This window comes from Rhinopithecus roxellana, chromosome 6 (genome assembly GCF_007565055.1).
Source record: "Rhinopithecus roxellana isolate Shanxi Qingling chromosome 6, ASM756505v1, whole genome shotgun sequence".
In the NCBI taxonomy this organism is placed as follows: domain Eukaryota; kingdom Metazoa; phylum Chordata; class Mammalia; order Primates; family Cercopithecidae; genus Rhinopithecus; species Rhinopithecus roxellana.
The window spans coordinates 88,551,762-88,577,848 of record NC_044554.1 but is presented as its reverse complement, the minus strand read 5'-3'; the positions used below and the strand labels follow the sequence as shown (position 1 = coordinate 88,577,848).

Here is a 26,087-nt window from a genome sequence, read left to right as displayed (position 1 = left end):
AAATGATGATAGTTACAAGTTGCAATGTGGTGTTTTCTGTGTCTTCCCAAAAGCTTCTCAGCAGAGATGGGAAGTTCCTGTTTCTCTTTTTCTCTAGTCAAGTAGAAAGCTAAGTGTGGCCAGTAGGAAGACTATAGTACCATAAGGAAGATTCAGAGTTCATCAGCTTCTTCTTTTTTTTTTTTTTTTTTTTGAGATGGAGTCTCGCTCTGTTGCCCAGGCTGGAGTGCAGTGGCACAATCTCAGCTCACTGGAGCCCCTGCCTCCTGGTTTCAAGTAATTCTCCTGCCTCAGCCTCCTGAGTAGCTAGGGTTACAGGCACACACCACCACACCCGGCTAATTTTTGTGTATTTTCAGTAGAGGTGGGGTTTCACCATGTTGGCCAGGCTAGTCTTGAACTCCTGACCTCAGATGATCCGCCCACTTCAACCTCCCAAAGTGCTGGGATTACAGGTATGAGCCAACACACCAGGACAGAGTTCAGCAGCCTCTTAGGGGTGCTTGGTTAAAATGTAAATTCCCCCCACTCTTTACTTCAACTCCTAGGGCCCAGAGTCGAGGGGCTCTGGGTGGAGCCAAGAAATACACAAAATTCTTAGGTGTAGTGGATTCAGACAGACCTCGAATCACGCATCGAAAAATCACTGTCCTGAGAAATGTATTTCTTCAGAATTTTAAGAATAAACAGTAGTCATTTCTAATAAATTCTGTTCTAAATACTTACAAAAATGTGGCTCATTGGATCATCCTTGCAAAGTAGACAGTATTTCTTATAAAATAAAATTTATGAAATTTATTTGAAAATGAGATGATGTATATAAAAACCCCTCCTACAGGCTTTGATATACATTAGATCTCACCAGATGTTAGTTATATGATACATTTAACAGTTATACAACAAAAGAAGTGACCCAAAGGTAAATGACAAGAAGTCATGCTGACTAGCAAATGTCCTCAGACCCCTACCAGGTATGGTAGCCTCCACCCCTAGGTGCCTCGTTAGATGCAGAGGAATGTTCTGAGGTTTCCTGTCTGTTTTCCTGCCAAGTAGTTGAGTTGCCATCAGTTTCAAAGTATTTTCGGGGTGCAGAAGAGTAGGGGCTAATAGAGCTGGGGGATAGGAACATAAGAACCTTGGGAGAAAGGTAGACATTAATTTCAGTCTGTGTTCCACCACATATTTGCTGTATAATTTACAGTAAGTTACATGACATCTCTGTGCTTTAGTTTCTTCATCCATAAAATGAGGAGCATCAGATGTGATAATACAGGAAAGGTGCTTAAGCTACTTCTTGACACATACAAGCTCTTATTATTATCAGTTTCATTTGCTTTACATGTCAGAGGGAGAGAGTCAATCCAAAAACAGGGCTAGGCTTTGGGGGACACTGGAGAGCTGGAGCCAATCCTGGCTCAAGCTGAGCATGACAAGAATCCCCAGGCAGTTCCTAGGGTTGGGCCCTGTGCCCAGCACATCCCACTTAAGGATCATTCACAAACATTCACTACTTAGAAGGTCACTTTAATAATTAGCCCTGCTTTGCTAATTACACTTTACTGATTAGAAGCTACCGCTGACAATACTGGGGTTGCTGTGAGTGTTTCTTTCTTTCTTTTTTTTTCCAGACATCTGAAAATAATAGTGACTGATTTTGATGCTAAACTTTTATCTTTAAGTGGGACATCAACAGGGCATTGCACTGGAAATGCAAAGAGAAAAATGGGGACCAGAAGATGCTGTTGATGAATCGCACCCCCTTTCCTCTAAGCCTAAAGCTGGATGATCTCCCCTTCCTGAGGTAAATACTCTTTAGGATTAGGAGTCAAGTTGCCTGCTTGTAGCTCTTTCAAAAGTCTGATGTTGGCCTGGAGCGGTGGCTCATGCCTGTAACCCCAGCACTTTCAGAGACTGAGGTGGGTGGATCACTTGAGGTCAGGAGTTGGAGATCATCTGGCCAACTAGGCGAAACCCCGACTGTATTAAAAATACAAGAAATTAGGCAGGCGTGGTGGTGTGCGCCTGTAATCCCAGCTACTCGGGAAGCTGAGGCAGGAGAATAGCTTGAATCCAGGAGGCAGAGGTTGTAGTGAGCCTACATTGTGCCACCACACTCCAGCCTGGGCCACAGAGTGAGACTCTGTTTAAAAAAAAAAAAAAAAAGTCTGATGTTTGTGGTTTGTATAAACGTTTTGCTAATAACACACATAGAGATCCCAATCTGTGCCCAGCATTCTACTCTTCTACTGGCACCCCGTGAATCTTGCACTACGGTCCAATGAAGTTCTAGTGCTCATCCTTTGAAATGCCTTGCCCAAAGTCACACAGGTAGTGGATGCTGAGGGTGAAACTTGAACCCAGTCAGTTGTGGGGAAAACCAGCAAATCCTCAACCACTGGACCTCTTTGAAACATTTGACTGTGGTCTTTCTCTTCCCTTCCTTTTTAATTAAAAAGGGAGGCCTAACAAAAAAAGCAGATACAATTTCAGTGCGTTGGTAGTAGTAACACCATTTAGCGCGCCAGGTCCGCCGCATTACACTTCAGAAGCCTCATCTTATTTAATCTCTGCAACCTCGAGTTATGTATCTATCCAGACCAGTTTTACAGATGAGGAAACCGAGATTCAGACAAGTTCAGTGATTTGCTCCAATGGCACAGAAGTTGGCCAGGGTCAGATGGGAAGCTAGAAAATAAAATTCTAATAACACGTCAACCTGAGAGTGGCCGAGTAGAGAAGGCGGGAGCCGCCAGGCCTGCCTTTCTCATAGCTCCCCAGAAACGCTGCAGCTGGAGGGGACCGGCGGTGGCCTCAGGACCCAGCCCCCAGCCTGCCCTGTGCTAATGGGGGTAAAGCTCGGCCGGCGCCATCCTGCAAGCCCTGTCTGATAATAGCTCTGATTAAATGGCGGGGCAGCCAAAGGAAGGCCCCCGCCGCCGCCAGCGACACCGTCACCGCGCCGACTAAGCAGGGACCAGCAGCGGCGGGGCCTCTAACTCGGCGTCTGTGTTCCGACCCCAGGGACTGCAGTGACTGGAGCCCAGAGCACAGTCCTGGGTGAGAGGCTAGAGCGCCGTGGGCAGAGCAAAGGATTTGGTTCTGCCCCGTCCCCCCCACCCCTCCCCACCCCCCCCCACCCCCCCCCACCCTCCCCCACCACAGTCAACCGCTTGCAAAGACCCTGATAGCTTTGGCTTGGGAGCGGTCTTTAGAAGTCAGAATCCACTTCTGGATCCTGGCGTACGGCGCAGTAGTCCCCTGGGCTCTGGGCCGCCTTGGCCTCTCCAAGGTAGAGGTCTGGGACCGACAACGGCTGCTAAGGCTGGAGTGGGTAAGCGGGATAGAGAACCCACGGATCCCCGACCCCAGAGGCGAGAGCGCTCCTTGCAAGCCTTTGGGTTCGGGGTGTCGGCGCCTCTCCATTGCAGAGGAAAGTGTCTACCTCCCGCCATCGCATCGACCTAACCGGAGCAGCCTGCACCGAGCGCTTGGCCAGCACCTGGCACCATAGAAGACGCGCTTCACATCCCTCCACCCAGCAATCGGCGCAGCCTTTCGGAGAGCTCCAGGCCATGGTCACACCCTCCCTCTTCACAACTAGGGAAACTAAGGCTCCAGGCAGCTCAGATAGCCTAGGGTCACATAGCTCGCAAAAGACAGAGCTGGCTTCGAACCCTAACAGTTTGCCTACAAAATTTGGGGGTAACGCGGGAGGCCATGGGTGCTGCGGGGAGGGGCGCACTGACCTGAGCGCAGGCCAAGAGAAAGCACAGACCGGCCCTGAGCGATGCGCGATCCCCGGACCACCTTCTCCCCTGCCCCGCGACAGTCTGTTGCACCAGAGGAACCTGCAGAATACTAGGTAATTATCATAAGAAAAGAAAAAAGAACATTATAAAGGCCGCCCGGGCCCGTTGTTCATGTGCTGCAGGGAAAGACCTTTACTTGGCCCGCCGCCTTCTTCCGCTTTGCTCCCCGGGAGAGTGAAGGCTGAACTTGGGGGTCACAGCTGCCTGTGTTCTTCTAAAGTCCAGGGTCCCTATGAGCCGACAACAAAGAAATGCACGTGTTTCTGGGCTCTGGGGCTGCTAATATTATTTACAAACTCACCAAGAAAATTCAGTCCTCTCCTGCGAACAGCTTCTTCTAGAACAGAAATCTGACCAAGTTAGTACTAGAAACCGAAAATAAGATTACTCGAGGTTAAGATAGAAATGGAGGTGAAGATTGAGGAGCGAACAGGCTTCGGTCACACAGACCAGGATCGCTTCCTGCTCCACCCTGAAACTGTCTCTCTGTGTGCCCTTTTAAGCAAGTGAGTTCCTTAGCCGTCTGAGCTTCATTTTCTGCAACTTAAAAACGCACACAATAATGCTACCCGACTTATATTATTATCAGCATTATATATTTCATGGAAAGCCTCTAGTGCAGTTTCTGGCACATGCTAAGCGTGGCTCAATGCTCTCTATAATGCACTGAAAAGCTGGCATCAGGACTTGAAACGCACGCAGACACCCTCAAAGTACATGAGTTAAAGAAGGAAAATCCAGTCGTGAGGCCTGTTGTGGGCCTCCAGCAGTTCTAGCCAGGGCATTCACAGAAAACAGCCCCACTCTCTGTGCATCTGCATAAAGCTGCTCTTCTACTTAGTGGCACACGGTTTTTTTCCCCCACTGCAGAGCTTCTGAGACCAACTTACAGACCCCAGAGAAGGCTGCTTCTCAAACTCCTTGAGTGCAGGGTTGACATTGTGGCTCTGGAACACACCTCCTTGATAAGATCGAATTTACATCATCCCTAAATCGAAAAGGAAGCTTTCCCCAGTTCCAGGGTTGGCAGAGAGTAGTGTCTGTGAAGTCCTTTGCCCTTACACGGGACATTGTTGCATTTAATCTTCACAACAAACTCTTTGATGTAAGGACATATGACTGTCAGCAAACATATTTTACAGATGTAAAAACAGAGGCAGCATAGCCTGGTGCTAGACCCCAACATCTTCCTCCACAAAGATTTTTATTAAAGTTGTTTATTTCCATTAAGCCATTACACCCCATACAGTCTAAGAGTTCTTCAGCAAAATGTTGAGGGAAATGTAATGTATGTTTGCTATATGGACACTTTTTAAATACATCTCCCAGCTGGGCTTTGAACTCTTAAGAGGCATGAATTGTGCAAATTGTCCAACTCTGTCCCCACCCCCAATGAGCTAGTGCCTGATGAATGAATGCCAACAAATGTGAATTCTTTATGTCTGTTCGTATTTTCCTCAAGTCTTCATCACAATTTCCAGTTCTTGTATTTGTTTATATGTTTATTATCAGTGTTTCCTACCAGACTGTGAGTTCCACAATGCAGGAATTTTAGCGTCCAGATCTCTAGTCTATTCTATTCCCAGAGCCTAGCACAGTACCCAGCTAAGAGTAGGTGCTGTGCAATGCTGGATGACTGAACAAATCCTCTGCATTCGTTATCTTTTATTACACGCATACATATTTGTTTCCTTGCTTAAGACATGTTTCAAGTCGTCTGGAGCACTTCGACATTTGGGAATAGGCATCCAAGTGCTTACAGTACGAATTTTGCCACTGTTGGGAGTAAGATGAGGTTCAATCAACTGCTTCTGGAATGACTTACTGTGGGAGCTAGCAGCAGAGACCTTGCGGGGCTCTTCCTGCCTGGGTCTTCCCCACCTTGATCTCTCAAACCTCCTTACAAAAACAGCTGACTCTGGCTCCCGAAAAGCGAAGGTGAGAGGTGAGTACAGAATGTGCGGAGATGCTCTAGCAGGCACCAGAGGGGACAGTGCACAGTTGCTGGTGGAAGGCTGGATCATTTTCCCAAGTGAAGCGATTTCAAACTGAAACTCTCACTTAGTTTATTTTTAAACGCCGGAGGAACTGCATCTCAGGAAGCGCCCTGGGGCCGCCTGTTTGGCTGCAGCGTGCGCCATCCACGCAGGCCCCACGCGTCCGCCCGGGCAGGCCAGGGCACCCAGCCAACAAGGCTTTCATCTCGAAGCAGGAAATGTGTCCCTTGTCAGCTTTTCTCCCCCTCGTGGGGTTCCAGGTTAATAGTCCCGTGTGCGATGTAACGGTAGGAATGACGCTTTCGAAGCCACAGATCTGCATTGGAAGCCCGGTTCTATTGCTTATGATCTGTGTAATTTCGATGAAATTCTTAACCTTCTTGACAGGTCCAGGACCGGGGTGAGAACCCACAATTTAGATGCCAACAAACTCAGTTGTCAAGAAAATAATATTTTAATGCAGTAATTCTGAAAGTCAAAATTCATACAAAAATCACGATGTGCAAAATAAATAGTATACATCAGCAGCTGGGCCCTTGGAAAGGCGGCGATGGCCCAAGAGGAAGGTTGCAGAAGGAAGGTGGGAGCACGCGTGGCGGAGGAGAAGGAGGGGAAGGAGGGGAAGGAGGAGAAAGGAGGGTGCAGGGGTGTGAGGACAGTAGGCCTGGCTTCCAAACCCACAGGATCAGAAGAGATTTTTCTTTTCTTTTTTATTTTGCAGTTCTTGATCACGCTGCAAGTTTTGCACCCAGTGCTAGCGCGCTGATTCTTCCACTGTCGGGAGGAGGCCCGGGGCTCTGAGGGCCGTTCTCTGCGGTAGTGAGCTCGCGGGGGATGAACGCGGAGAGAGTGGCCCCGGGGAGGAGCGAGAGGGTCGCAGCCCCGAGGGCGGTCCTGTGAGCAGGCTGCGGGACCTGGAGCGCGGGGATCCCGGGAAGACACTAAGAGGCCTGGAGGCGCCGCGCCGTGGGACCCGGAGGAGGCCCAGAGCGGACACGTGGGGTGGCCTGGGGTCCCGCGCCCACGTAGCGGGACTGCTGAAACTACATGCGCCCTGGGCTGCCCGCCGCCCTGAGCCCGAGGCCAGGCGGGTCAACGTCACAGCACCGCGGGCTTCTGCCAGAAGGACATTTCCCCTCACCTCTTAACCACACCAGCCTTGGAGACGCGCGCGATGCGCCTTACGCCCACACAACATCCCTTTTTCGGCGCTATAGCTTGGCGCGACTGAGGTCTCGGGCGGAACGCGCGCACGCACACCGCACCCAGAAACTTCAGGGGCACTGAGGGGAACTGGCTCTTTGCTTTGCCCTTCGAGCAAGACTTGGACAGGGGCGCCTTGAGCTCTCTGGTCCGGAGGCTTCCTGGGTCGGCCTGAGGCCTGGAGGTTCCCGGCCACTTTTTGCAGCTTGGCTGCGAGGCAGCGCCTCGCCGGGACCACTTTGATTCGAGAAACTAAAACCCGCGGGGTGTGCGTCGGAAGGATCGTCGGAGGAAAGGCTCGGACCCGCCCTCCCGCCTAACGGTGAAATCCGAGGCCGCGCCGCGCGCTCCCCATGGGGCACGGAGCCGCGCGCTGCTCTCAGCGCGCCCCGGGAACGCGCCGCAGCGGCCTTGGAGGGGCTGCTGCTCCTCTCCCCACTGTGCTTTGGAAGTCTTTCCTGTTCCGTAAACCTAATTTAGGAATCCAAAGGCACCGAAGCCCGTTACTGTCGCTTTTAAAGCGTCTACCAGAAAGAGCTGGAGGGAGGCTGCGGACGGGAATCTCTGGCCATGTTCGGGAGTAGACAGATGCCCTTGTGCTGAGAAGCGGGTCTCCCTTTTCCCCTTCTCTCCCGCCGCCAATGGTGGCTGCCAGGCTGTGCCCTCCGCTTGGCACCCTGCCCCACCGTCTTGGCCCTGCTTTCGACCACGGCGCCTGCAGACGGTTGGTTAGACCTGCTGGGACCGGTCCCCGCAGCTCCCAGGGAAGGGAGCATTCGTTAGCATTCGTTAAGCGAGGGACCCTTGTCCAAAGCCGGAAACCGATTACTTCCTGGACAGTTTTGGGGGTCGACTGTCTTCTGAGTTCCCGGAGTTACAAATGAGAATTTGAAAGAGTGGTGTATATAAGGAGACATCTTCCAGTCTTCCATATAATCAAATTCCATATAACCAAACTCAGATGTATAACAAAATTTTACATTCTTAGGCTCCAAAGTTTAAACGGGATGTAAATAACAATCCAATACCCTCCTGTGGCCCCAATGCTGTGTACATTCCAAAACTACATTATATATGAGCACCCGAGAGACATGTCTCTCCGATCGCGAATTTGCAGTTCAAAATTAAATGTGATTAAAATTCTATATTATGCTTTACTTATGTTGGGTTTATTGTGAGTGTTGTATGTTAGGCTTTTTATACACATTAGGGCATTAGTCCAAAGGAATAGCAAATTCCAGGTAGGAATGAGCTATTGGCCCTATTCTAACGCAGATGAAGAAACTGAAGCTTTGAGAGGTTTAGTAACCTACACGAAGTTTCCGGGCTAATGCGTGTGTTAAAGTTAACATTCAGACTTCAGCAGCCTCCGCTGCCAGCGGTCAGCCTGAGAAGGGCCTAGAGAGATGTGTTAACGTGCTTGTTTTGTTTCAACCCCCGGGTGGTTTTACCTGTTAACCTGCGCTATCAGTGGGGTTTTGAAGGGACCTCAGAACTCCCCACTCTCCGCTTTGGGAAGGCTTTGAATCATCCTTCCACAGCACCTCTCTGCCCAGAACCGGTTGCCCGTTTTATGGCATCATATTGATTTGCAAAGGCAATAAATCTAGGAGGAGGGAGAGTGTGCTCCCGATAATAATGTTGCAGCATATGTTTTACTGCCGAGGTTTCAACACCAACAAGATGCATAGCCTAGAGATCCCCAAACGGGTCACCCGGATTTGTTTAAAGTGGCCTTTTCAATACCTCTTGTTTGCCGCCTGCCTCCTAAAGATCACTCATCTTTTCTTGTATAGTGTTTTACCTGTAGTAGGATGAGCAGTCGGGGGTTCCTGCACACAAGAGACACAGAGCTGGGCTAAGGCCGAGTAGGCACTTGGAAAGAAGGAGGAAACAGATTTGTGGCAATTCAGTTTTCCCCTTGCTTCGTCAAATTTTCTGAAAATGTTCCTCTCATGATATTGTTCAGATACCAGTCAGAATCATTAACGTAATTAAGAAAGGACACAGTTTTCCTCTGTATAGAAAAACGATCGCAAGTTTTTAAAAATGAAGTATAATTTTGCGGCAAGTTTTTGAAAACTAAATTCAGCTAACAAGGTTTGCCACACCCTGTTGAAGCATATATAAAGGTCTAGACTAACCATAACATCCCCCGACCTCCCCAAATCCCCTTCTTGAGGGAAATCTTTCTTTCTGGACAAATCCTAAGCATTTGCTATAGGAAAGGAATCAGTGTGCTCCTTCCACTCAATACAAAGAAATGTCACTTACATTGAGAAGGTGTGTCTGGGGAGAGATGGGTTGGGGTGGGGGACTTTAATAACCAAAAAAGGGGTCTGGATTGGGTCTGGGTTGTCCAAAACCAGCAAAAAATTCAAGAATAGAAACGGATCCTCAGACGCATCCTGCGGCTTAATCTGAAAGCCCTCTGCTTGCCAGCCATCGTTAACTCTACTTTGGCTCTTCAGCTAACAGCCCAGCCACAGCTGCAGGGCCAGAGACTGATCAGGGTCGGGCCCGGAGTGTGAGTCCTGCCCTTCCATCTGCTTTTAGCCGCTGGAGTGGACTGGGGGGAGATGGGCGCTCTGCCACATAGGGCCCTGTTTTTCTCTCTCAAACGCACCTGGAGACCGGCTAGACAACAGCGTAAATTCCTTCCAGCACCAAAGTCTATGGTTTTACGAATTTCCCCAAACATTTATAAATCGACACTTCGAACTTCTATAGTGATATCAGGATGCATTTTTTAGTCACCTTCATCCAGCACCTCGTTAAAAACTATTGATACACGATGACCAAGACAGGCTGAAATCACGACTCTTCCAGATGTCATTTCGTTCACACAAACTTTTTCGACAGCTATTTTAACTTGCCGTTTTTCCCCCACAAATTTATTTCAGGAGTAAGGGGTGATGCAGTGAAAAGTTGGGGTTTTAAAAATCATTATTATTATTATTATTATTATTATTATTATTATTATTATTTTAAGATCCACGAAGAAGCTTCTAATAGCCAGACCAACTGACTGGAAAAGAGAACAAATATTTACATGTACAGCTTGAGTGTGTATGTCAGCCTGAGTTTACATGGCTCCAAGCGAAGCGGATTACCCTGCGAATTCAGAGAATTTGAGTTATTCAGGCTGAGCACGCTAACAGGACGCCCTCCAACAAGGCCGTGGGAAGTCCTGGTCACAGCCGCCTTTGTAAAACCAGAGGGGTCCGTGTCCGCTTAGTCCCGGCGCTACCATAAGGTTCGCACTCTCCCACGGCGCGTCGCGTGGTCACCCTAGGGCTCCGCGCCCTGACCTTCTCCTTCCCTTCGGCAGCCGCCCCATTTTTCAGGGTCCCTCTAGGGAAAATAGGAGCCCCAGGTTAGAGACGCACTGGTGAGCAGAAGCAACGGTTCTGAGAGCAGCATCCTTTGCCAAATGCCCGCAGCTCTCGCTAAGCTTATCTTTTTCAGGGCTGCATTTGCTCAGCCCCACTGTCAAGGAGATCAAATTTGGGACCATCGAATCAGAGTCCCAGCCCTGGGATCTGCCCCGAGTATGGACCTGGCCAGTTGGCGCCGGTTCAGAGGCGCCGGATTCCGCTCTACTGAGCGCTTCCCTACTTTCTTTTGGAACTTTGAGCGCAGGTAAGAAAAAGAATGGAAAAAGCAAGAACTCCCGAGGCTTCCTCTGGTCTGGTCATAGCTTCACCAACTGGGCCATGCCCGGATCTCGGGCGTTAGGCCGCGATGATGGGTCCTCTCCGGACAGCGCGCACCGCCCTCCCGCCCAGGGCTGCGAGACCAGGCGGGGGTGTCCATGGCCGCTGCGTCAGCCTAGTGGAGGCACCCTTTTCTCTGAGCCTGTGCGGGGCTACGGTACAGCCGGGGCTACAGGCCACGCGGACGCAGCGCCCTAGGCGAGCCCTCAGCACCCGGCCCGCGGCCCCGCCCCCGGCGGCGGAATCAGGAAGCGGTGACGTGGAAAGGCGCTGACTGGCTGCGGGCCTCCGGGATCGCCGTCGCCAGCAAATTAAGGCGCAGGGCAGCAAACGCCAGCGCTCAGTGTCCTTAGCGCCGCGCCGCGCTCCCTTCGCTCGCGCCCTAGCAGCCGCGCTCGGCTGGTGGCTACCTTAGCCCGAGACGTCCCGGCTGTCCCCAGCCCCAGAGGGAGGAAGGACACAGAGGGGATGCTCCAGGACCCCAGGACTTTGTGCAGTTGATGCTTGTTTTCGCCTTCGGGCTGTGCAGACTGTCGTCCTGCCGAGCGCCCCGGGGCGTGCGCACCCGCTGTAGTGCCGGGTGGGCCCTTTCCTCTCCGGCTGCCCTCGAAGTCTCTGCGGCTCTGGGGCTTTGCGGTGGGGGATAGAGGCCAGTGTGCAGCTCTGGAGAGGTTGGAGCTGACACGTCTGGAGTCCCTGGCCCCGCTGTGACTGGTGTCGGAAACTTTGCGCTGTGTTTCGGGTCTTTGTCTCCCTTGGGGAATCTGGACGGCAGTTCGGAAGACCCAGTCCCTGGCCAGGACCGTGTGCTGGGGACCATGGAGTTCACGGCGTCGCCCAAGCCCCAACTCTCCTCCCGGGCCAACGCCTTCTCCATTGCCGCACTCATGTCGAGCGGCGGCTCAAAGGAGAAGGAGGCGACGGAGAACACAATCAAACCCCTGGGTAAGTTGGGCTACCCGGCTGTCCACCGAGGACTGGGGGTGCTGCGCATCCGTCTGTGCCCCTGTCCCCTGGCTGCAGGCGGCTCGCAGCAGCGTCTGATGCTCAAGCCATGAGCCATACATCGCGGGTGGGAGATTTTTTTCTTTTGGGTTCAGATTTTCTTTGGAGGCTCCAGTCTGTTGAATGCTATGGGTGTGCATCTTATATCTGGGCCCGTCGGGCTCCCCAGTTTCTGGAATCCATATATCAGATTGGACATATGGTATGTGTGTATGTTTGTTGGCATAAAAACATTCAAGGAAAAAAAATAATAAAACCGCTTTTAAGGCTCAACAGGAGTTACTGTGCATGTAACACCTGCTTGTGCGTTTGAAACCAAGAAGACGCTAAACGACTTCATAAGAAACCAGTTTAATTTTGGTTTTCCTCTGCCTTGAATAGACAAAACAAAGCAAGCTCTTTGAAACCACTGTAAAGCAGAAAAAGCCAGTTCTCCCTGCATGAACCATTATATTCACTGAAGCTCTAGACTTATCACCAAGACATCATTTTATAACGCGTCATTTTCAGTTGAGGTTGGCAAAAACACTAACCGATAACCATTTCTCACATTCCTCTACTTTTAGTTATATTGTTTATTTAACAACCTTTACCATTTATAGAAGACACTAGGTTAGGAGTAAAGGGAGAATAGGGATTATGTTCTTCTTAACACTAGTGAATTACATGGAAGAGAACCAGCCCAAGGCAAATATTTAAAAATATCTTCACAACTGAGAGAAGAAAAAGCGTTCTCATCATTGTCTCATGGATCCTCAGGAAATAATTATTACACAGCCTGATCATCTGGTATCCCTACAATGTGAAAATCAGATAGCAAACTTAGTTTTTCTTTTTTAACCCTCCCTAATTTTTCCTTTCTTCTCTCTGTCCTTCCCAACACTTTAACATATCACATCCAAAATAATGATAACATGAAGAAAAGGAAGTATTCGAGATCAAAAATAAGGTGCTTGGGCATAAAGAGAGAAGTAAAATTCCAGTAGCTACTTGAAACCAAGGAAAAAGAAACTAGTAGATTTCTAGAAAACAGAATGTCAAAAAAATAAAAGTAAAAAATCTGTCCTCCAAGTTTTCACTCCCTTCCCCTGGTTCTTCCCACTGACCTCCCATCTAAATATAAACCTGCCAAAGAATGGAGACAATCAATCAAACAAACTCCAATTATTCAGAAAAATATAACTAACAATTTCAAAGTTATATTGTGCGACTTATCAACATTATGTATTGCTGTTTGGGGCCCCTGAATACTTTGTAAATATCTCAGTTTGTTACATAGCAGGAAAAGAGGATTTCAGGTGAAAATTCCTGACAGAAGTGTAGACAGCAAATTGGGAAACATGCCAACCCCGGCTGCACTGTCATTTCAACATTACTTCCTTCTCTATTTTTCTGAGAAAAACCACCTTATATCGAAGTTTGTGACTCTGGAACTTTAAAGCCATGCCAAGCTGACAACTCCAACGCCACCCTCATGCCCACGCACACGTAGGCACTAGTCTATAAAATGCGTATCCCTCTCCTGGCTTTTGAGATGGGCTCTGAAAGAACTCGCTGGTGTTCTTGTCCCTTACACTGGCCAGTTCAACAGAGGTGACTGCAAGCCAAGGACTCCAGCAAGAGAAACACCTAAAAGTTCTGTTAAGAGAGAATGTGAGACTTTTGTTGAAGCAAACTATAGAGTGGGGAGGGGGATTCCAGTGTGTCCCAGGATTGCCCATTTAAACATACAAAGTCTATTGAAAAGAACAGCTTCCGTCCGCTGAATCATTTCTGTTTCATTTTCTTCCTTTCCTACTTCCCATCCTGATGCATTGGTCAGTCTGTGGCTTAGGGAGTTTGCCTCTTTCAGTTATCAGCAAAAAAAAAAAAAAAAAAAAAAAATCATTAAGACTACTTAATTCTCTCCGAGGACATTATGTGAATGTGTTTCTGAAAATATTAGTAGAAAATAAGATTTTGTTATGGTATGGTTTCCTTTCTTTAATCTGAAAAGAAATCAGGATGGCAGTTAATTTTATTATTCTTAAGTTAAAACATTTTTATAGGTTTGATTATCATTGCATGAGAAGTAAAAGTAAAACCATTCTGTTTCCTGTTTTCTTCATGCAAAGATATGTAGGAAATAAAACACCTTATGATCTGTGCGTGTCCCATATGCCCACACACATCATATACATGCACATACATACATTTAGAACTGGCTTTGATTTCTTGAGGACTCAAGAGATCAACTTCACATTGCAGATTCAAGTAGTTTCTTTTTTAAGGGATGGAAGATAATTGGGACAATTACAAAAGTCTCCCTGTATTCCATCAAAGTGACTGGTGTAGTCCAAGGCCCTTATCAGCTGTGGGGGAGAATGCTTGGTTCATAGGCAGCAGTATTCCAGCCTGATGGTGGATGGCAGAGCATTCTTCTCACTTTAATACACTGCTGGCTTGGGTTTGAGGTTGTTTTCCTCAATTCTAGGGAGGAAAACACCTTTTTGGGAGACAGAAAAATTTTATACATCACCCCTCAAGTAATTCTTCTAAGCCTCTTCTGAAAATGGCCCACAGAACCTGCTCCTGTAATTTAGCAAGCTGTACGCTAGCATCTTTCATAAGATCTCGGTCTGGGAGGAATATTATAAAAATGTTCTAACTCTTGTCATAAAGCCTACAAAACTGAAAGTCAACCACAGAGGTGAAGTGACTGATTTTTGTAAACCACATTCCCCATTTTTCTTTTACCCTCCTATCCTCCTTTCCTTTTCTCTTATGGAGAGAGGGCTCCAGGAAGGAAGGGAAAGTTCCTCTCCAAGTGAGGAAGGTGCTGATCTCTTTGCTCCCTTGGTCTCCATGGAGAAAAATTTCTCCTGGTTGTCAAAGAGGCAGGACTGGCATCAGTTCCGTGAGCTACAAAGTTCAGAACTTGGGAGGGATGACAATAGGAATATTTGCTTTGCATCCTTCATGATCACCTTTCCCTCATGATTATCACCTTTCCCTTCTTCCTCTCTTACATTTTTATTTCCCAAAGTCGGTTGCAGTACTGGTGGAGACAGGTAGTCATTCTAGAACTCACCAGTTTGGTCAGGAAACACTGGGCATGCTACTCCGTGGGAATCCCAGGTAATTTTATACAGTGATAGGTCATCCCTAGAGCCCTGCTTGGAGTTTCTGAGCTTAACTTTTCCTGAGTCAAATCCAAGTGGCCATTTTGGTTATGCTGTTCTTTCCAGATCTTTCCTTGTTGAACAGTGTCAGCTGTCATTCACAATTCTCTTTGCCTCCAGAGCAATTTGTGGAGAAGTCATCCTGTGCCCAGCCCCTGGGTGAGCTGACCAGCCTGGATGCTCATGGGGAGTTTGGTGGAGGCGGTGGCAGCAGCCCGTCCTCCTCCTCTCTGTGCACTGAGCCGCTGATCCCCACCACTCCCATCATCCCCAGTGAGGAAATGGCCAAAATCGCCTGCAGCCTGGAAACCAAGGAGCTTTGGGACAAATTCCATGAGCTGGGCACCGAGATGATCATCACCAAGTCTGGCAGGTAGTTGGGACTTGGCGGTTGGGGGTGGAGAGTCAGGACACTCCCTGGGGAGCTGAGGGTGCTTCCAGGAACTGGATGAGAGCTGGCTGGTCATGGAGCAGAGAGACAGCTTAGCTCCAGGGCAGTTCTTTCCACCAGCTTGCATTAAGAGCTACAGGATGTCTAGTCATTTGCGTTCCCAGGATTTGGTCATGGGAAGTTCCACCCTGGCTTTGTTGAGAAGGGCACAGGGACCAGGGAGCCACACTAAGCCTGAAGGGTGTGGTCTGCTTTCCCTGGAGCTGGAGAAGGTTCGGTGGGTGGAGGGTCGGGATCTGGAAGGAGGGAGAATTTGTGCCAGGGGTGCCTGGTGAGCTGCTGGGTGCTTCTAGATAGGTGAGTAGCTTCCCTTTTATCAGCCTCAATTTGCAAAAGCTGCCAGCTCCCATTAAAGACTGAAATTAAAACCTGGGCGGAAGAATGAAATTTGAAACGATAAAATTCCCTGTAGGAAGGAGCACTGCTCGGGGCCTCTTGGCGCCAGAGCTGGGCGGGCTTTGGCCAGGCAGGAAGCTGCAGGGCTGCAGGGAGGTTGGGATGGGGCAGAGGCCGGCAAAACTTGGTGGCTGTAGCTCTTGGGACTGCAGAAAATACCTGCAGGGTCTCTGAGAAATCCTTCCCAGAAACCTCCGCTTTTGGCTTTTGTTTTGCAAGAGCAGAGTTTTCTGGCTGGGATGCGGGTAAGTTATGTGTCTGGGCCAGCTCCAGGGACTTCGGTTCCTTGGACACTTAATGTGCTTGATCGTTAAAATGAATAGGGTTTTCCCTAATCACAGACCTTCTGGAGTTAACACATACCCCCACCTCTACCCACACCTTTTCACCTAGCAATTAACACTTGCAAAGGTGACTCTTAAAATTATCTAGGCTTGGAAGAAAACCCTGTCTCTGTACTCACTTCTCTGAGGCTGTAAACAAAACAAAAGAGGGGTTTGTGGACCAGATAGAGAGGGGAGTCAGACCCTTTCCCTTCCTCCCTTCCTCTCTTCCTAACTCAGGCCAGTTTATTAGGCAGCATAAACAGGGCCCATTCTCTGTCTCTCTCTGTCAGGAGGATGTTTCCGACCATCCGGGTGTCCTTTTCGGGGGTGGATCCTGAGGCCAAGTACATAGTCCTGATGGACATCGTCCCTGTGGACAACAAGAGGTACCGCTACGCCTACCACCGGTCCTCCTGGCTGGTGGCTGGCAAAGCCGACCCGCCGTTGCCAGCCAGGTTCGTGCGTCCGGATTTTTCACCGAGAAAAATGTTAACGCTTCTGTCAGAATGTTTCTGGCTTGTGTGAATTTTAAGCAAGTGTGTTTTTAAAGCAGCCGGCTCTGGCAAGAGAGCATTCCAAGCCTGGACACTCCGGGATTGACTACACAAAATATGGGCTAGGCTCTGAGAAAGGTAGTTTGTGCATAGAGAAAACACTGTCTTTAAGTTTATGTTTCGTTAGGCAACAATTCATTGCAAAGTTTTTCATAAATTTCAGTTAGTAATGTGGACCCATTTTGTATAAATATAAATATAGACATCCTCTCTAATTGCTGCTTAAAACCAGAGTGAATAAACCTACTGATGAAATGGTTGTCCTAAAATTCTTTTTAAAAGAGTGTATGTTAGTAAAATGGTTTTTTATTTGTTAATCATATAGTTATAACTGCGTATAATAAACACCATTTAGGTAAAATTCAGTTGTTTTTGACCAATAAAGATTCAGAGATTTTTAAGTTAAAAAAAAAAAAGCTAAGTTTTATTTTCTCCCTTTATAATTTTAGTGGATGAATGTAATTCAATAACAGGTTCTTTTACATGAAACATTCCTCAGTTAACTTATTAAGGCTCATGCATATTTACTCTTGTGAAATTCATTGCTAATACAGTTTTTCCAGGAGTACCATCCTTAAAAAAGCACATGCAAACCTTTACTGTTATTGTTTTAACCAAATGAGCATTCTAACAGGAAAACATACACTTGCTTATAGGAAGAATAATAGATGAAGTTACAGGAATGTAACTGCCTACTTTAATACAAAACAAAACATATTAACTGACTTTATGTTTGGGATTTTAAAACCCAGCCTCATAACTTTTCTTTAATGACTATTTTTTGTTGTTTATGTTTAATGCGTAATTTTTGTTTAATGAGTAACTTTTTGTGATTGATTGAAAGTTCATATCAGAGCTAAGAATTTATTTAAAGGTACAGATTAGGGAGCTGTTAAATTACGGCTGGTACTTTGTGTCTGGTCTGGAGTCACAGTCAAGACAGAGAATCAACAGACAATTACACATATGGTTCAGATAGAATATTCAGCTTAATTAGTAGTTTATTGTATTATTGAGCTTATCGTATGCTAAGTGCACTAGAAAAGAGATTAAAAGCAATCTCTTAAGAGTTTTCCATTCTCGGAAGAGACTAGAAAGGGCGTCTTCCCAGCCCTTTCAAATCAGTATATTAAATAACTGTCAAGACTAAGAAAATCTAAAAAACAATTGCTGCTGGTTTTTTTTTTTTTTTTTTTTTAGTTGAGCAAGATTCACCAGTTTATAATAGATATTAAAATTAATAAAATTAATGTTCTCTTCTATTTACTATTAAGTAGTTTACTATTTTTCTTGAGCTTCCTTCCAAACTTTTCAATATCATTTTAAACCAGAGAGAGTATTTTAGCAGATTCCTAACCATTTTCTACAAGCAAACCCTCCTTTTTTTTTTTTTTTTTTTTTTGTCTTCCAGTCTTTCCTCTAAGAAGTTAATCACTCTTATTAAACATACATTTTCTTCCTATCTGAAGGTATGGGGAGCTGATGCAGGCCAGCAGGACTTTGGAAATATGACATGCCCTGTTTATGTTACTAATCTGTTCTGGTTGGAGAAGAAAAGTGTGTACCAATACACTATCTTAACTGAAGCATGTTTAAGCTATTGCTGGAATTTTAAGTCCCTGGGGGACTTGAGAGGAGGGGCTTCTTATATATTTTTTTCATTCATCCTAGTTCAGCTTTTTAAGATTAATATTAAATAAAAATGTTTAGCTTGTGGGATAAAAATATTATAGATAATTAAGCAACTATTTATTATTATTAAAATAAATAGTTTGCTATTTATCTATCTCCATAAGAGAAAAGCGAAGAACTTGGGAGTTGATAATTTTTGTACTGATGGCAAAAATTTCCCGTGGTTTTAGGACTTTGAAGCGTTTTATTTCAGGCTGAAGTTCATTGGTCAGTCATTCCTAATCAGAAGAAATAATGCTTGACAGTATCACTTGATTGTAATAATAAGCAAGATATTACTTACAATCTAAAATAATGTTACATTTTCATATAGGACATCTCCTTTTCTTTAAAGTACGTATATTTAAATACATTAATATTTTATTGATAGCTATAACATGTGATGAATGTGATCCTTAAAGAGGGAACATTTCGTCAACTTTAGGACTTTAAATAATGTTGAATTTTTTTAGAGGGAGGAATGTGGTTCTGATCAGTAAAACAACTGCACCTATAAAGCTACAGTCTTGGAAGGATGGTACTTGAAAAGTGATTGTGTTATCAAAGAATAATTGAAAGGCAACTGTGAGCACTCCTCCTAAAAACAGTGGAATTAACAGGCAGACAAATGCCTGAAGCCTTTACAGTTTCTCTGTAGGTCTGGTAAGAATCTTTGGTGCTGTCAACCTTTTTGTGCATTGCTCCTGGTGGGCTTTGTGAGTTTAAGCATTTGTATAGAATTCTTCTATTCTTCGTCTTCTGTGTGACAAACCATGGCACAGATTTCTTGTTCTTTACATGAATAGTGCAAGGAAGATTTTATGACTTCTATCCCTTGCTTTTGCCCTAGTAAAAATATTTATGTTTAATTGTAGTTATAAGGATCCTATATAAAATTTAGGTGTAAATAACCTGTTACGTGGATAAAGGAATTTGTCCTATAAAATCAAGGATTTTGCTTCCCCCTCATTAGTTCTGTAGTCTCTCTCTGACTTCAGAAAGACTTAAGTCAAGAAGATACCAGGATGGGGACTTACAAAGAGCTGCATTTAAGGCGATTGTCACAGGTAGAAAAAGTGACCTGCATTTAACTGTGAGTGAGTAAAAGATTGCCTTGCATGTAGCAACTGATCAATAAATGATAAATTTTTCCCATCAAAGTGAGAGCTTTTTTTGGCTTGCACTGTTTACAAATAAATAAATTGAATAATGTGAAGTGTGTCTAGCTTGTTTTAACTCTCATTTAGTGAGCACATAAACAGATAATGATGAAAGTGGTAGTGTTTAATGTAACAGGAAGAACAGAATGCCAGCTGGTCTCTGGACTACTGGAAGTTCTTCATGTCCCTATATTAAAATTACTCCATCTTGTATTTACTAAGAACACAAACGTTAAACCTTCAAGTTTAAATAAATAGATTCTCTAAAATTATTTTCTCTTTTAAATTACGTTTTCATTGTTATTTAAGAGACGTTTATAATAGGAACTTACGCAATTAGTGTAAGCTAGTTTTTCTTTTGAAAGCACTTTCAAAAAGAAGATTTTGCATTTGATCGAAGCAGACTAGTAGTGGACTAGATAGATGAAAACACACACACACACACACACACACACACACACACACCCCTTTAAAAAATGGCTTGCTCAGCTTTTAATAGAAAATTTGTTAAGTATTATCTCATTTAGATAATTGGTACATGAAGAAATACATTAGACATTGTTTTGACATTGCAGTAGTAATAAATTTGACATATATGGGGCAATAAAATGTACCACTTATACATGGTTTATGTGTTCCCTTAGAATTAGAACATTTTATAACCCACAGAGACAGACTTTTTAAAAAAGCTCAATGAAGTTTTCTCCTAACTTTCTTAGGCTCTATGTGCACCCAGATTCTCCTTTCACCGGTGAACAACTACTCAAACAGATGGTGTCTTTTGAAAAGGTGAAACTCACCAACAATGAACTGGATCAACATGGCCATGTAAGTACCGTGCCTTGAACTGTGCAGATTCCCTGAGATGGAATGGACAAGTCACACAAAACTGTCTCTCTCTGAGTCCCTTCCTGCCTTCCCTCTCCTTTTCCCACCTTCTGTCTCTGAGTCATTTTATGGGAACATTTATGTGTTCTTCAGGGCACCTTGACTGATTTTGTCAATAGGTCATTTACAGGGATGCTATGCTGTGTGCCATTTCTATGCAAGAGGGTCAGGGATCTTATGTCTCGTGGAATTCCTAAGGCTTCTGAAATTGCTGTACCACCCGAGCCAACTAAACTAAGGGAATATACATTTTTTGGAGGCTACTACAGCCTGTTGTTGGGTTAAGCATCTAATTTCTGTCAGCCACATATCAGATAATAAAACCTAAAGAGAATAGGGCTAGGACCTCTGATGGGGCTTTCCCAAAGTGTGTTCTATAGAACATATAGATGAAATAACAAAAGGATTTTATGACCAAATCAGTTTGGGAAAGTGCTGTTTACTCATTATGTAACCTTTTTTTTTTTTTTTTTTTTTTTTTGGAGAGTTTCGTGAATATTAAAGCATAAAGAAGCCCTGTAATTAAAAACAAAACAATTTGATTTTATGTCAGTATAAAGTTTATGAAAATGTGGAAAAAAGAAAAACTAACTCTGTGTTCTTATCAGTAGTTTAATAGAACAAATAGTCATTGATGCAGGTCCTTACGTATTTGATAAAATGCCTTTTTAAGGCACTGCTGGAATGTTACTTCATGCTCTTAAATAAAGATTCACATAAAAATTCTGTCTTAGATTTTATGCTAAGAGTACTTTAGATAGACTTCCATAATTTTTTCTTCTTTTAATAATTTTTAATTGATACATAATAATTGTACATATTTATGGGGTGCGTGTGATATTTGGATACATATATACAATGTGTAAGGATCAAATCTGTGCAATTTAGAGGAAGTGTTTGAAGACCTTCTCAACAAAGATGGTCATAAGTAGACAATAAGAAAGTTCTAGGTTTGGTTTCAAATGGTTGGATTAGACCTGGAACCAAATAAATCACTTTAGGCGCTAGCACTACCCCTCTGCCCACAGGAGATCGTGTTTATTACAACCAAGTCAGGGTAACCACTTAACTCAGGACTCTGCTGGTGGTGCTGTTGGGATATTGGAAGTAGCTTAATATGCTTCTTTTTTTTATGTGTTGAAAAAGAAAGTTGATCTTTAAGTTTATTGGCATAATTTTCTTTTCTTTTTTTTAAACATGCTTCTACTTACAAACTTTTTTTACAGGTTAAAATTTATGAAGTATGGAGTGATTTTTTTGTAGGTCAATGATCATTCTTAATGTCATTTATATTAAAATTTCTTGAACTTTAATGGAAATTTTTGCAGGGAAAAGTGAAATTCTTTTATGATTCTAGAATTTTCTATTTATGAAGCTTTTAGAGGAATTATTTGAGTCTTTCCAAAAATACTTGAGAGTCATTTTGAGATCAGTTGTCCATAATTGAAATGCTTTTCTTTTAGCATCAGCTTCGTTGGGTAGTAATAGCTCTAAAGTAGATCTCAGAAGCTCTAGGGTCTAGCCTGGATATACCAAGATTATACCTAAAAAACTGGTTAGTCTTAGATGGTTGCTTATATGCATTTTAGCTTTAAAACTTTTATACTGGTCAGGCACGGTGGCTCACACCTGTAATCCAAGCACTTTGAGAGGTTGAACTGGGAAGATTGCTTGAACTGAGGAGTTTGAAACCAGCCAGAGCAACGTAGAGAGATCCCATCTCTATGAAAACAAAACAAAACAAAAAATTAGCTGGATGTGGTGGCATGCACTTCTAGTCGCAGCTACTTGGGTGGCTGAGGTGGGAAGATCACTTGGGCCTGGGAGGTCGAGGCTACAGCGAGTTGTGATTGTGCCACTGCAATTCATGCTAGGTGACAGAGCAAGACCCTGTCTCAAAAAAAAAATTATGTTTAATATAATCCTTTATCACCAGAATTAGTGTATTCTGAAAACTATTAATACAAGGAAAGATTTTTAGATCCTGTGTTGTTAAGCTAACTTCTTTGAATAGGTTCTGAAGAAGGCTGTCTTACAGATGCAGTTTTAGTTTCAGAAAAGGAAACTTTTTTATTCTCAAGAATTATTTCTTGAGTGAAGCAGAGTCCACATTTCTATTAGTGTTCCTTAGTCCTCAAGTCACAGGAGGGCTTGAGCAGAGAGTCAGGGAGCCCTGAGGTCTCAGAGGCTCAGTCTGGTGTCTGAGTCTGTCCAGTAATCTTCCCCAAAGGAAATTAACCTTCAGGTGGTAGAAGTGGGGAAAGAAGAAGCTTATTTAAAGCTTAGGGCATGTTCCATTTTGGTATGTGTATGTATGGGTGAGTGGGTGTGATTTGAAAATTCTTCCTATCTTCTCAGTAGAATATATGATGAATGTTAATTTTTTTTCTTATATTAGTGATAGGAGGAAAATGTTTGGTTTTGTTGCTTCAACTTTATTCAAGCATTTGGCTGAGGATCAATCACTTGAAATCCTTGGAATAAATGCATTATGCAAAGAGATCATATTATCATTCAAAAACATTATTTTGATTCATTTAAAGATCTCCTTTGTTCCAGTTATTCCTGTTCCAGTTTGAGATCATAAAAAGGCAGCATGTTCAAAATTCAATCGCTGTTGAAACCCTGTAACTTTAGGATGGCTTACATCTCAGCACAGAGAGCGAGCGATTATGTATCAGTTATCCCACAGTGACTAGTATTCAACTCTGCTAAAGTCAATCGGCAGAAACACTCATGCCCCACACCCAGGTTAGCCAAGAAAGCCGGGGAGCCATCAGTTGCATGACTAGCAGCAGCAACCAGCAGAGTGCCATTGGTCCTGCCAGGCTGTTTATCATATGTCACCGAGAGTTGCACTCTCTGCTAGCTCCTTGGAGAGGAGGGCATACAGTGTGAGCCCTCTCATCCCCAGGAAGACATACCCCCAACTTTTGCAGACTTAGATAGCTGTCTGGATGGCAGGAGAGAAGATGTGAGAAACCTTTTCTATCTGAAATTGAATTTTATTGCCCTGATTCATAATGGCTAGCTTTTATATTTTATTTAAAATTTATTTAAAAGATATATGAAAAATACTATCTATTGGCTGCCTTGTTAACGAGGGTGTGTTTATGATTTCTGAGTACTTGGCAACTTTTACTGGCTACAGAATGGAAGATGGCTATCATGATTCAAGTTTGGTTTAATAACTGGAAGTTAGAAATCAAGGAAGCTGTCATAAATACTCCTTCTATTACTACTAATAATACAGTTCACATTTACTGAGCACTTCCTGTTTCCTGTGTGCCAGCCCTATGAGGTTAGTACTGTTTTTGCATATGAGAAAACTAGGAATTGGAGAGATGAGATCACTTGGCTCAGGATTAAAGGACTAGAAACTGACAGATTCAAAATTTTAACCCAAGTCTGTCTAACACCACACTGCTTTTCTAAACTCTTTTGTTTTTTTCTCCATAAATAATAGTCTGGCCTCTTAGAATACATGATTTCTTATTCTAGAACATTTAGATTTGCGTCCTTTGGTCTAACCTGACTAGCAAACCAAAAGTATTTAAAAGACTATTTTTAAAAATAGGTGAAACTTATCTTTCAGATGACCCCTCCCCCTACCATTTTAGAAAGGACACTTGAAACAACCTGTGTGGTTTGCAGTTGTTTTGGTAAAATGTGATTCACAACAATGACTCTGCAGGATCTTGTGAAAATGATTTGCCTTAAGGCTGGAAAGGGTAGATCTGTATCTTAAAATTGACTTTGAAATTGTAGACCATTTCGTTCTTTCTTGCCTCACTGTAATTTCACCTGTTTAGCAGTATAAGTATGTAAAATTCAGTACTTGCCATCTTTTTGTTGTAGATAATTTTGAACTCAATGCATAAGTACCAGCCAAGGGTGCACATCATTAAGAAGAAAGACCACACAGCCTCACTGCTCAACCTGAAGTCTGAAGAATTTAGAACTTTCATCTTTCCAGAAACAGTTTTTACGGCAGTCACTGCCTACCAGAATCAACTGGTGAGTGTACAGTTCACAATTTAGTTCCTGCATAAGAGAAGGATTTAGGAGGTTCTTACATTTCCTTGGAGAGAAGAGATATCCCAGTACTCAAAATGGATGTTCACTTTGCAGAGAGCTATTGAGTTTCAGTGCTAGGACCTCTAAGAGTGTGTTGAATGACTGTGTATTATACAGTATTTTCTAGAATCTCTATATTATGGGTGAGGTTTTTAACTGCCCACTTCCCCACCCACACTCATCCCAATCTGTCTTCTCACATTTTCTTCTCCAGAAAGTTACTTGCCTCTTTTTCCTCCTTCTGGTAACATGTATAACCATGTTCTTGTTGCTTCATAATGTTTAAAGGCTCAGTTTCTCTGCTGAATTAAACACACCTATTCTATCCAACTGTCCAAACTGCTGATACTTGTGATATTTTGTGAGGTTTATTCAGCTATAGTTTAGGGTGAGATAATTCTGGCAAAATGACTTTAAATGTCTTTTTAGATAGTAAACTATAGTAGTACGTAACATCAAGATATCTGATTTATATTATTGAGTTATATGCAGGGTGAGTATCCCTAATACAAAAACCCAAAATCTGAATGCTCCAAAATCTGAAACTTTTTGAGCATTGACATGGCACTCAAAGGAAATGCTCATTGGAGCATTTCAGATTTTAGATTTGTAGATTAAGGATGCTTAATCTGTAAGTATAATGCAAAATTCCCAAATCTGAGAAAATCTGAGATCCAAAATACTTTTGGTCCCAAGCATTTCAGATAAGGGATACTCAACTTATATTTTTTACTCTCTGTTGTACATCACATTTAAGATTAATGCATTTCTGGCCAGGTGCGGTGGCTCACGCCTGTAATCCCAGCACTTTGGGAGGCCAGGGTGGGTGGATCACCTGAGGTCAGGAGTTCAAGACCAACCTGGCCAACATGGTGAAACCCTGTCTCTACTGAAAATACAAAAATTACCTGGGCGTGGTAGCAGGTGCCTGTAGTCCCAGCTACTCGGGAGGCTGAGGCAGGAGAATTGCTTGAAACTGGGAGGTGGAGGTTGCAGTGAGCTGCACTCCAGCCTGGGCGACAAAGCGAGACTCCACCTCAAAAAAATAAAATTTAAAAAAGTAAACTTAATGCATTTCTTCATCCACAGGGCTTATTCCAACTTAGTAAATATTTATCAAGGCCATACTAAGGGCCATGTACTGATAGATACTCCCCATACATTTTCTTCTTTTGTGCCTAGTGTAAGCTTTAGGGGCTGTGGCAGTACTAACACTCCATAGGTGAGGAAGCTGAAGCTAAGAGAGGGTGAGTAACTTCTCTCTGTCAGAAAGGACCAGCAGTAGAATTCCTTTTCATACGCTTCAGTATAAAAGGAAGTCACATGCTCAGTTTACTTGACACATTCAGTTGTTCATGACCTCTCTGTGTCTTTGTGTCTTGACATTGGTCATAGGTAGCCAAGACTGTTGCTCTCCTCTTGTCTTGATGTTGTTAGGTTTTGGGTTCTGAGTGAGTAGCTGTTAGATGCTGCCTGGCAATGGCTCAGAGTCCAGAGGAGGATGGTCACTTGGAAGTGAGGTGGTGTGGAGACTCTCGGGAAAAGCAAGATGAAGCTGACATCACAGCCAGCCTCACACAGATGAGATAGTAGAAGTCTGGAAAAGGGATGTGGGCAGGCGGCCAGAGTGGATGCATGGAAGGCTTACTCTCCTAGGATTTCTGTACAACTTT

General features: G+C 44.3%; 1 protein-coding gene across 1 annotated transcript in view; it reads left to right on the top strand.

Moving 5' to 3' along the window:
* The first annotated feature begins 11,016 nt into the window (after positions 1–11,016).
* TBX20 (T-box transcription factor 20) overlaps positions 11,017–26,087 on the top strand; it is a 54,670-nt gene continuing 39,599 nt past the window's right edge. Inside the window, exons 1-5 of the mRNA XM_010361125.2 lie at positions 11,017–11,670; positions 15,012–15,264; positions 16,355–16,519; positions 20,169–20,277; positions 24,196–24,354. Of these exons, the coding sequence (XP_010359427.1) occupies positions 11,544–11,670; positions 15,012–15,264; positions 16,355–16,519; positions 20,169–20,277; positions 24,196–24,354 (813 nt within the window). The 5' untranslated portion in view covers positions 11,017–11,543. The remainder of the gene's footprint in view (positions 11,671–15,011; positions 15,265–16,354; positions 16,520–20,168; positions 20,278–24,195; positions 24,355–26,087) is intronic.